The 12,507-nt window shown below is 40.7% G+C and overlaps 1 protein-coding gene across 1 annotated transcript; it reads right to left on the bottom strand.

The window, feature by feature from the left end:
• Positions 1 to 5,204: 5,204 nt before the first annotated feature.
• On the bottom strand, positions 5,205 to 9,387 carry LOC131356288 (trichohyalin-like). The gene is made up of 3 exons (XM_058395191.1): positions 7,719 to 9,387; positions 7,255 to 7,264; positions 5,205 to 5,307 (listed from the first exon to the last, which is right to left on the bottom strand). Exons 1-3 carry the CDS (start codon positions 9,385 to 9,387, stop codon positions 5,205 to 5,207), a joined length of 1,782 nt encoding a protein of 593 aa, XP_058251174.1.
• Positions 9,388 to 12,507: the final 3,120 nt, after the last annotated feature.

Below are 12,507 nucleotides of genomic sequence, written 5' to 3'. Positions count from 1 at the left end.
ACTGAGCTCCTGAGAGCGACCCATTCTTTCACAAATGTTTGTAAAAACAGTCTGCATGCCTAGGTGCTTGATTTTATACACCTGTGGCCATGGAAGTGATTGGAACACCTGATTCTGATTATTTGGATGGGTGAGCGAATACTTTTGGCAATATAGTGTACATTACTTCAAAGTGAAATTCTTTCTTCACATGTCCCATCCTTGAGGGTTGGGGTCAGAACACAGGGTCAGCCACGATACAGGGCCTTGATCAAGGACCCCTCGGTGGCAGCTTAGCAGTGTTGGGGCTTAAACCCTGATCTTCTGGTCAACAACTCAGAGCTGTTACCACTTGAGCTACCACTGCCCCAGGTAACATTCTGTTGCTGTGTATTTGCTCACTGCTTGGTCTCTTTTATCAGCTACAAAATTAGCTAAAATGTGCACACTTTAATCAACTCCTACTCCATCTACTTATTATTTAATATCTTGGGTTATAGTTACTGAGCGTTATTCTTATTCTCTGAAACAACAGCACCAATCTTTGGATCTATGCCTAAAAATACATTATACATCATTTCTATGGTAACAGAGTCTCTGGATAATCTAAGACTAATGAAAACATTAACATTGACTTAATAAAATAATTTTTTTGGCTGTAAGGAGATTTTTGGAAGGAGTCTCCAATGTCAGTTTTCAGTTTCTCCTGTTTCTTTCAGAATGACAGGAACAAACTCATTTAATGTGACTATAATTGGACAAATACATATTATAAATTATATATATTATAGGGCAGCATGGTGGCTTAGTGGTTAGCACTGTTGCCTCACAGCAAGAAGGCCCTGGGTTGGAACAGGCAGGGGTCATTCTGTGTGGAGTTTGCATGTTCTCCCTGTGTCTGTGTGGGTTTACTCCGGTTTCCTCCCACAGTCCATAAACATGTACATTAGGTTGATTGGTAATTCTAAATTGCTCATGGGAGTGTGAGTGTGTGTGTTTGTCTGTCTATATGTGTGGCCCTGTGATGGACTGGTGACCTGTCCAGGGTGTAGCCCTGCCTTTCACCCAATGTGTGCTGGGATAGGCTCCAGCAGATCCCCGTGACCCTAATTAGGAGTAAAGCGGGTATAGACAATAGATATTTGGTATAAGAGGAATAAAACACTTCAGGAAGTAAGTCAATGAAAATCAAGCACACCACCATGATATTGATTATTTCCCGAGAAGCATGCGTGTTATTATCAGGAGAGATTACAGTTAGAGACTTTTCCACTCAGGTTTCTTTCCTTATAAAACGTTGACGTATTTCACCTCCATCAGATTTTGGACCTTTCCTCCTTCATCCGTGATTCACGGGTCACAAAAACAAGGTTATCAGCGTGTTGAGTAACAGGATGGATTCTTCAGAGGTTCGGCCTCCAGCACAACATGTTTGTCTGTGGGGTAATTACGAGCTTCCTGGTGTAGTATTAATCTCACCTATCTTCTACAAACACTTGAACAGTGTTGTGTCAGTAATAGTAATAAACTCCTGCGTAATAAACACACACACACTTAAAAATGCGACATTTAGTTTTTTGAGCTCGAGAGACTCCGAGACTCTACAGACTATCAAGTCAAACGTTCTAGCTTTATTTGTGAATGAATTTTTATGAGAATTTAGATTTAGATGTTAAGCGAATGATTAACACGGCGACCCCCCTGTGTCAAAGGGCCGAGGGTTGTGTAAGAAGGGAAAGAAAAAGTGTGTGTCAGGGATGACGTTGGAAAAAACAAGAAGAAATCATGCGTTTTCAGTCAGGCTTGTGCAAGTCCAGCACAGGCTGGTTTTTAATCTACGTTTCTGTGCAGGAAAGAAATCAGTAATTTCACAGAACATCCGTAGACAAAAGCTGTTCACACTGCTTTACAATGACATCGTGTTAAAGAAAAGAAAAGGAAAAACAGCACTCTCATGCTTTGCTTCACTTAGAATAGTGCGCGAATATTTTTACTCAACGGTCAGCTCGTGCCTGGTGGCTTCTTCGATGTCAAGCATCAGATTGATGACCCACTGAGGAGCAGGAAGGTCGTCCTGTATGAAAACACACACACACATATGGTTCAGTTCATGGCGATCCCTTTTCAGGATCTTTTCCAGCAAACACAAACAGTAATAAAGTAAATAAGTGTAGCTCAGTGTTGAAATTTATTGATGCGTGCGTTTCAGCCCTTGACCCAGATGATCACGGCCCATTTCCCAGTGCCAAGTGAAAGCAACACGGATCAATAAAAGCGGCGTTGTGCAATCCATCCTGTTTTCTTCATTGACTGTAAGAGTTTTGATCCTCTGTGTGTGTGTTTATGTATTTAAAAATCTCACACATTGTGGAATAAAGACAGGACGTTAGTGCTTTACAGTGATGTATAAATATTGGCACCTCTGGAGGGCATGACGATGATAAACTTCTGACCATCTGACAGGTCAGGTAATTATAAAGATATTAATCAATGAGAGTGTGATGCGATGAAGCAGAGTGACTCACACTGATGCTCCATATCTGATCGGTCAGAAGGTTTGTGAGTTCTTTCTGCACTCATCCTAACGCGTTATCGTTTCCATAGCAACGGCTCATTCGCTAGTACCGCACATGAATCTCAGACTAATAATGAACATTATATTTAAAAAAAAACAGTTATTTAACAAAGACGCATACAATTGTTGACATGGTAAAAGGTTAGGGAAGGAGTCTCCAGTGTCAGTGATTTGTATGGATGAGAATCAAGGTTACGTTTTGCGGTATGTCACTAAAATGAGAGAGAGAGAGAGAGAGAGAGAGAGAGAGGGAGGAAAAGAGCTGCTGGTGATGGAATGAAGGTTTGTAGCGATAGTAAGAACATAAATAAGAAGCTAGTAGTTTGTTAAAGGAGGGTGGAGCCTCTTTACTTTCCTTTCCACCCTCCTGTCCACGTTTCCTCTTTATCTATGTACATCCTCTAACACTAGATCATCAACGGTCATCATCATAGTAAACCTCAGTGTCCTGTATTGAAGGTTTTACAGATTAAATGACAAGTGAATGCTTAATACCAGTATAAAGCACAAAAACAAACCAATAAACGGAAGCTTACCACCCCAGGCCTGGACAGGCGTCCTGCAGAACGACGTCTCGAAGCGTTACGTGGTGCACTTGAGGAAGGAGGTGCTGAGGAGCTTCTTCTGTGAGAACGTCTTGGTGCTGGTGAGCTCATTCCTCTAGAGCTCCATGGTGTTGATGTGTTCATTCTCTTAGACCTCGTCTGTGTTGAGGAGCTACTTCTCCTGGAGTTTCTCGCCGGTGAGGCGCTCAGTCTTTTATTCGCTTCGTCACTTGGTCTTCTCAGTTCCTTCGCAGCCACTGGAGATAAACCTGAGCTGGATTTACGCTTGTCTTGAGAGATTGGTTCTTTCTCCGAGTAAGCCAAGGCGGCTTTGTAAGCCTCCGAGTCAGTCTCATGTCTTGACTTTCTGATGCCTAATGAACCACAGTGACATTTAATTCTACATCCATTTAATAATAAGCACTTTGTATGGGGGATGAATAGGGCCAAAATACAACAGTAATTAAATAGATCTTTCAATATACCTTTGAATAAATAAATTAATTAAAATAAAATAAATAAAATTTTAAATGTAATTAATTAATTACTCTTTTTTAAAAATAATGATTTCTCTAATGATTTGTTGATGAATTTATCGATATGCATGTTATGTAGCTGGGAACACGGTGATTAGACCATTTAGGAATATAAATAATTAATTAATAAAAAATAATAATTAAATCAATTTTAAAAATAAATCTTCGGTTGATTGAAATAACTAATTCATTTCATTAGAATTATATCTTGATGAAATTAACTCATTTTTTAGAATTTGGCTCTCTTAGTCCTGCATACAGCTCTAGAGCATCATGTCAGGACTGAATAAAAACAGGAGTGAAGCTGTACACCAACCTTCTGCCTCATTCTGGCCTTCTCCAGCAGTTTCCTGCAGTTCCTCAGATTCCTCACCTTCCTCGATGGTGTGCAGGAAGTACATGTTGCTGGAGAAGAAGAAGAAAAATAAATAAGCTTCAGGGTGGAGGTTAAAGGTGAGGAAGTCAGGACATCACGTGTCCTGATGACTCCAGCTGACTCAATCAAAGAAAAGCGCTTCAGTATCCATAAATAAGACAAATCGGAATAGCCGTTTAATCAGAACAAAAGTAATGGCACCCTACATTCACCCATACGGTGATTTTATTGCTGCATGTCTCCAGTCGCTGTATGATGACGTGGTATACAGAGATGTGGTAAAGGTGTTGGACTACTGATCGGAAGATGAGCAAGGACCTTAACCCTCAATTGCTTAAAAATATGAGATAAATTGTAAGTCGCTCTGGATAAGGGAGTCTGCCAAATGCCAGAAATGTAAATGAGATGATAAAGTCACCATGCCTCAACCCAAATCCACATAAAATCTGGGGACATTTGAGGAAAAAAAAAAAAAAAGTGCCCAATTTTGTGTTCATTATTAAAAATTATAAACAAACAAAAAGAAAATTATATATATATACATATATAAATCCTGGAGGGGGTGCTTATTAAATACAATTGTGAAACTGAATTAAATAATAAACATTATTAAATATCAAACAAATATTGAAACACACACACACAGAGTCTTAACACAACATTATGTGAATCATCTTTGCATCGTATATAAAAAGTCTAATTCGGATATAAACAGATACAAATAATTCAGATCTAATCAGCTCCTAGGTTTCTGTGCCGCACTGAGCTAAAATAACGTCGAAATAAATGAAGTAAGAAGTAAAAATGTCACTTCAGAGTGTTTTGCTTGCAGCTTCAGGACAGTGATCTCGGTAGCACAGCTCATACGATTGGGTCACCTGGAAACTCCAGTCAGATCATGGCTCTGGTCTCAGGATGATGTTTTTCTCCCCCTCCTCAATGCCTCTGTATTACTCAACAACTGATAGGTGAGCTGAGCAATTGCTCAAACAAGAGCACACACACACGTCCTTGAAAACATCCCTACTGACCTTCCTATTGATGTAAATATTTACCAGAGGCTCGCTGAGGAATGCTTGCGGTGAACTCTGCTCGTAAACAATAGATCACAGCCGAATTGTTGCTAAAGGCAGTGTCCACTTACCTCTGTACTGTACAGCGTCGCAGATATCACAGCTTCACAGTGCAGTTTCTTAGCGTGGTTTGGTGTAAACTGGACGTTTGGGTTGATGAGAGCCACCTGGCAGGAGAATCAAAGCTGGCAGCTGTTTGGCCACACCCTCGTTAGCATTCTGCCTCCACAAGACAAGAAAATAAACCAGATTTTAACCAGACACAGTTTACATGCAGCTTCGTCATGTCTCACTCCACAAGATTCAAGATTCAAGAAGCTTTATTGTCATTTCAACCACATATAGCTGACGCAGTACATAGTGAAATGAAACAGCGTTTCTCCAGGACCTGGTGCTACATAAACATACAACAACAAAGAGTTCAACACAAAACAACACCACAGAGCTAGGACAGAAGTTTGTCTTAGCCACGTAAAGTGCACAGTGTGCAGCTAGGTGCAAACAGAGCATAGACAAGACAGTCCAAGAGACAATAAATACAAGAAAGACAACACAAAAGAACACAGGACACTTAGCGCCGAAAAAGAAAGAAAAGAACATGTGTACTGGAATGTAAGTGAAATAAGATAAGATAAAATGAAATGATGTAAAAAAAAAGTATTGTGCAAAAATACACAGCAGCGGTTGAGGTAGTGCAAATAGAAATAAACATAAATATGACTATAGCAGCGGATGACAGGTTGAGGTAGTGCAATAAGTAATGAACAATATAAATTATGTGTGTGCGTGTCCACACAGTCGAGAGAGAGTGTGTGTGTGTATCTGTGTGTGAGAGAGACAAAGAGTTGATATACAGTTCAGTTCACAGTGGAGGTTAATCTGAAGTCAGGATTTTAAGGATCTGTAGTGTTTCAGAAGGATTTCTGTTTTTCCCTAGCCTACTAGGAGCGATATATTCATAGAAAAGTTAACGTTGTAAAAGTAAATGTTGATCTCGAACCCATTTTCTGCTCTCTGAGACGTTCTCCACGTGCCCCGAGATCTTCAACCTAGTAAAGTTCCGTGTAAGGTTCTCCAACAGAGGGAAAAAACACATACACTGAAAGCTAACATTTTAGATGAGACTCACAGCCTGGACATCATTCATTTCTTTACACTGATTAAGTCTAAGGCATAAAAGTAGTAAAAAAAAGTAGTTCAATATGTGTCTAAATCAAGAAATCTGCTTAACTGTAGCTCATAAATAAGAACAAATCTTTCAGTAATATACCGTGAACTCAATATTCAACATCTTGTTCCTCTCAGATTTCACACATCGTCACATCACCTGAAAAAACATTTATTTATTAAAGCAGTTGGAAGTTTTATATCTTAGCAGGCCACGATTTCCAATTCCTAACTAATAATGCAAGAATAAACTGTAACATGAATCTGTTATTATTTTTAAAAGAAAGAGCCTTTATTTGTCACATTACTGCACAGTGAAATTCTTTTCTTCGCATATCCCATCCTTAGAGGTTGGGGTCAGAGCGTAGGGTCAGCCATGATACAGTGCCCCTGGAGCAGAGAGGGTTAAGGGCCTTGCTCAAGGGCCCAACAGTGGCAACTTGTTGGTGCTGAGGCTTGAACCCTGATCTTCTCGTCAATGATCCAGAGCCTTAACCACTTGAGCCACTCACCGTTCAGGAGATCTGTTTTGTTTTTAATGTTAAAGTGTCATCGATGTGTGACTGTTCTCATACACTGCTTTACTTTTATTCAATGAAACTGAGCTTTTGCTCTTTTAACTCTTCTTCACATAGCTCTTAGCACATATATGCTCCCTTTAGCAGGGGTGTGTTGTTGTGCTGTTTGTGATCACTCAGTGTTGTCTTGGTGCAAAAACAATGTCTGCTTCTGGTCTTGTGGCTCCTTTTTGTATAGAGTAGAGTTGAGTAAAGTCGAGTAGATGTAGTTGTAGGAAATTACAGGATAATAATACGGGATCTTCTCTAACTGAATGAATGATGAGGGTTTTCCCCAAGTATTGAAAATGACTAACTAATTAAAACATATATCGATAAATAAACTAGCCATAAATTACTCCCATTAACAGCGAGTCAAAATAATATTCTTCACCAAATTAATTCATTAGTAATAATTATTATCCCATCCCAACCCCAGCTCTTACTTGTTGTACACTTTACAAAAAAATAAAAAACACAAGGCACAGTAAATGATGTTCAGAATTTTATTAAGGTTTTTTAAATGGAAAAACCTGCAGTAAATCTGCCCTCTCTGTAAAACTGCCCCTACTTCTCTTCACATTTCTGTCTGCGAGCAGCATCTGTCTCTGTTTATCCCAGGCTTCTCTTTCAATCTTCGTTTTATTCTGCCAGTTTTTCATGATGATCTTGAAGCGCCCGCTCTCTTTCTTCCATATCTCTCTCTCCTTCTTCCAGCCCGTTCTCTCTTCCTTCCAGCTGTCTCTCTCTTTCTCCCATCTTTTTGACGCTTCCTCCCATAATGCTTTCTGTTTCTTCCATCTCTCTCTCTCTTCAATCCAGTCTTCTTCATCTTTCTCCAAGAAATGTATCCTCGATTCTGCTATTTCTCCTCGCTCCGTGAAGACTGAGATGGAAGTCTGGAGCTCACAGATGTGTTGCAGAAATGTAGCGTTCCTCTCCTCCAGCTTTCGCAACTTCAGGTTGTTTTGCTCCTCCAGCTCTCGCAACTTCAGGTTGTTTTGCTCCTCCACCTCTCGCACCTTCAGGTTGTTTTGCTGCTCCACCTCTTGCACCTTCAGGTTGTTTTGCTCCTCCACCTCTCTCACCTTCAGGTTGTGTTGCTCCTCCACCTCTCTCACCTTCAGGTTGTTTTGCTCCTCCACCTCTCTCACCTTCAGGTTGTTTTGCTCCTCCAGCTCCTGCACCTTCAGGTTGTTTTGCAACTCCACCTCTTGCACCTTCAGGTTGTTTTGCTCCTCCACCTCTCGCACCTTCAGGTTGTGTTGCTCCTCCAGCTCCTGCACCTTCAGGTTGTTTTGCTTCTTCAGCTCTTGCACCTTCAGGTTGTCTTGCTTCTCCAGCTCTTGCACCTTCAGGTTGTTTTGCTTCTTCAGCTCTTGCACCTTCAGGTTGTTTTGCTGCTCCACCTCTTGCACCTTCAGGTTGTTTTGCTCCTCCACCTCTTGCACCTTCACGTTGTTTTGCTCCTCCAGCTCTTGCACCTTCAGGTTGTTTTGCTCCTCCAGCTCTCGCACCTTCAGGTTGTTTTGCTCCCCCAGCTCTTGCACCTTCAGGTTGTTTTGCTCCTCCAGCTCTTGCACCTTCAGGTTGTTTTGCTCCTCCAGCTCTTGCACCTTCAGGTTGTTTTGCTCTTCAAACTCTTCAGTCTGCATTTCTGCGTCCATCTTAGCATCAGACAGACTTTCCGTCTCGACTTCTTTATCCTCTGTCCTGCTCTTCTGCAGGTCTTTCTGTCTTTCCTTCTGGAGCTGCTCTCTCTCCTCTTCTATCTGAGCCTGGTTTTGCTCCAGATCCTCTATCTTTGCCAGTAATTGCTCTGTCAGCTCCAGGTGAGTGATTTCTCTCTCCTCCATCTCTTTCTTAAATTCTGTAAATTCTCCCTGCATTTGTTCTTGCAAATGATTCAGCTCCATCTTTCTGAGATCATTCTGTGTCTCGTTTTCCTTCTCAAGCTCTCGTATCCTCTTGGCCATCTCCTTCTTCTCCTCTCTGAGTTGTTCCACCATGTGGTCTTTCTCCTGCATCTGCTGAAGCCAGGTCCTGCTCTGCTCTTTCCAGGAAGCCACCATCTCTTGGATTTCTCTCTCTGCCGCAGAGCGTCTCCTCCTCTCGTTCTCCAGCTCGGACTCCTCTCCGTCCTGATGCTTTCTGTCAACAAAAAACATAGCTTCCACACCCCCTAATTTAAGAGTAACGACATTGTTCCTGTCGTCTGCTCTGTCTCTCCTTTTAGTGTCTCTCTCCTCATTTCTGTGATCCTGAGCTTCTTTCAGATTCTTTACTGTGCTCATTAACTCCATCATGAGCATCTGATTAGCTCTATCTCTCTCCATCTGTTCCACCTTAAACTCTGCTAGAGCTCTCTGCATATCTAACTGCAGATTATTTCTCCTCTCTGCCACAGTGAGCGCTTCGATTCTTTCTGTGTCCTCCTCAAGCTCTCTCAACTTTTTAGCCACCTCTTCGTTCTCCTCTTGCATTTTCTTCATCATGCTGTCTTTCTGGAACAGCTTCTGACTGCTGCAGGAGGCCACTGGCTCTGGTTGCTCTCTCTCTGGTTTGTTAAAATCAGCCATTTCTTCACTAAACACTAAACACAGTGAAGATCTCTGTCTGCACCTCTGAGGAGGGTTTCACTGAAATGGGTTTTTTTTTTTACTAGAACGTCTGTGATGTCATAAAGAATTACGAGGGTGGGGGGGTGACGTCGGCGGGGGAGGAGGTGTGCGGGTGCGCCCCGGGTCATCATGCGTCACGTGACGTCGTTCTTCTCGTGCGGAAGTGGCCGCGGATCTCGTGCATTTTAGCCAACTTCGAGCGCCGTTTCCTCCAATGGACTAGAAGAGCTGCAGCTCCGGGCCTCAGCCACTAGAGGGCCTCAGAGACCTGCGGCTGTTTGTGTTTCTTAATCCATCTCATGAGGCTGAAACACGCGACGCGTTAAAGAAACCCCAGCACAGCACGGCTAAACATTATAACGAATGCAAACCTATGGAATAAAATCACTGTCAAAAATAATCGTACGTAATGCAGAACATTTGCGTGTAATTTTAATTTACTCGTGTGCGTAATTTAAAAGTATTGTATGTAATTCTGTGTTTTTGACACAGCACTAGTTTTCACAACGCCTCTGTTACACACACAACCTGAGAAATGACACCCATGAATGTAGTGTGTGTTAAAGCACTGTCAAAAATACGTCAAGCCCACATGCACAGGCATCACTATCCGAGGGAAGATCGATTTTTTTTTCTTGCAAAAAACACAAATACAGTAATACCTCGACTTACGAGTTTAATTGGTTCTGTGCCCGAGCTCGTAACTCAATTTGCTCGTATATCAAATCAAATTTCTCCATTAAAATGAATTGAAATGCTATTAATCCGTTCCAGCCCCCCCCCCCCCCCCCAAAAACCACACCATTTTTTTTTGTTACGTGTTTTTTTAAATAAGAAAAATGTACTTTATAAATAACACATAATGTATAAAACAATAATAATACATAATAAAAGAGAATGTAAGAACTGGTTTTATTAAGTGTATTTACCTTGAAGATCATACGAAGATGCTGGCGGAGGTGGGAGGAGACTGGTGGAGGAGGGGGGCGGAGTTTTTAATTTCGTGCTTAACTTAACTTACTCGCTACACACTTAACGCTACAATTAATTGCTAAATTTAACTTACACACTATGCTACACTTTATCGCTAACCTTAATTGCTACTTTTTATTTATTTATTTATTTTAATTTTTCACTTCATCATCTTCTTCTCTGACTTTTGCCTTTCTCTCCACACTTTCCTCGCTTTCCCTTGCAGGCCGTTTCAATTAAAACCTGTCCAAGGAGGTTTGTTTCTTCCTCCCTTTCAAAATGTTTGGAAAATGAGTGATGAAGTGTCGCTACACAGCGTCAACGCACGACCTGGAGAGATAACCACGTGAACTGACCGCTCGCTGGGTGACCGAGTGGCGGGTGGCGTAAGCTCGCTTGCTCGTAACTCAGATCTCGGCCCGTATCTTAAAGCAAAAAATCGACCGAGCGTCGGCTCGTATCTCGGAAAACTCGTAAGTTGAGTCACTCGTAAGTCAAGGTTTCACTGTACAATAAGGCAATACAAGATCATAAGAAGATCCTTAAGAACAGAGCAGCAATCAAAATGAAAATAAACTAAGAAAAAAGAAAAAGAATGGCACAGTAGGGTCTTCTAAAAGTTTACATTTCTGCAATAAACTAAACAGCATTCTTCCAGTTTTACATTTTAACAATCTTACAGATTTACAGAGCGTCCAACATTCCTTTCGAAAAACAGAAACCAATGGCTTTGTTTTAAGGCACTTACATTTATGAATATAAAATTTGCCCAAAATGAAAATAATATTCAGTACAAATTAAGTATGTACATCTTCCATTAATAAACCAAAGATTATATCATGTTTAGAACAATCGAGACAGCTTGACTGAAACTTGAATATGGAAGTATAATGGTGCCAAAATTCTTGAAAGCATATTGAATCACATGAACTGAATAAAAGCTTGCCGCAAAAAAGAAGTTTTCTGCTTTGTATTTACAAAAAAATACAACCTTCATTATTTTTCAACCTCACAAATTCAGGTGGAAAAAATCCAGGTATTAAAATTCACGTATTAAAATCCAGGTGGAAAAAAACCAGGTATTAAAATGCAGGTGGAAAAAATTCAGGTATTAAAATTCAGGTGGAAAAAATCCAGGTATTAAAATTCAGGTGGAAAAAATTCAGGTATTAAAATTCAGGTGGAAAAAAAACAGGTATTAAAATTCAGGTGGAAAAAATTCAGGTATTAAAATTCAGGTGGAAAAAATTCAGGTATTAAAATTCAGGTGGAAAAAATACGAGCCTTAAATTCAGGTGGAAAAATTCAGGTCTTAACATCCGGGCTATTACAGGAAGAGCAATGGATTGCCGATGTCTCGGGCCCGAGTCTCAGTGCACTTTATAGTGTACATCCTGCTCCCTGTACAGTTCACTTGGAGGGGAATCACACTGCCGATTGGAACACGGCTCTTGGAATGAACCTGCAGGAGAAACGGCTCTGAGGAAGAGTGCAGGGATGGCGGGCTGTGGAGACGATGGACAATGGAATGACAAAGTCTCGGAGATACTCTCTGATGATTCCACCAAGAAAAAGAAAGAAATTCCAAAGAAATAGGACAGAAAAGTCACCAAGAGCATGAAATAGACAAGATACATGGTACATGGTTCTTCATTTAAAAATAGAGCTCTTGGGAAAAATGTGAGTCACGTTATTTCGACTTGATTTGGAAATTTATCTTGGGTCAGTAAAGTTCTTATTAATTTATTTGTCAGGCTACACCTAATAAAATCTTGCCCATTTATTATTAAAGAAGGTAAATGAAGAGCTTCAGTTACACTGGTACTGTATTACTGACCAACAGTACAAAGGCATTTAGAGTACAGTTCGATATCCTGTTCTATTGCTTGTAATCACAATGAATATTAGATTTTCTACAAAAATTACTGTGATCCCTGAGAGCTGATCTTACCTACTGTAGTTAAACTATCTTTGTAATAGAGGCGCCTGTGCATGTGGCCTTGATGAGGTATTTTTGACAGGGCTTTAACACACACTACATTCATGGTCGTAATTTCTCATGTCTTGTGTGTAACAGGGGTGTTGTGAAAACTAGCGTTGTGTCTG

This window comes from Hemibagrus wyckioides, linkage group LG07 (assembly GCF_019097595.1).
Source record: "Hemibagrus wyckioides isolate EC202008001 linkage group LG07, SWU_Hwy_1.0, whole genome shotgun sequence".
Lineage (NCBI taxonomy): Eukaryota > Metazoa > Chordata > Actinopteri > Siluriformes > Bagridae > Hemibagrus > Hemibagrus wyckioides.
This window is presented reverse-complemented; position numbering and strand designations above follow the sequence as displayed.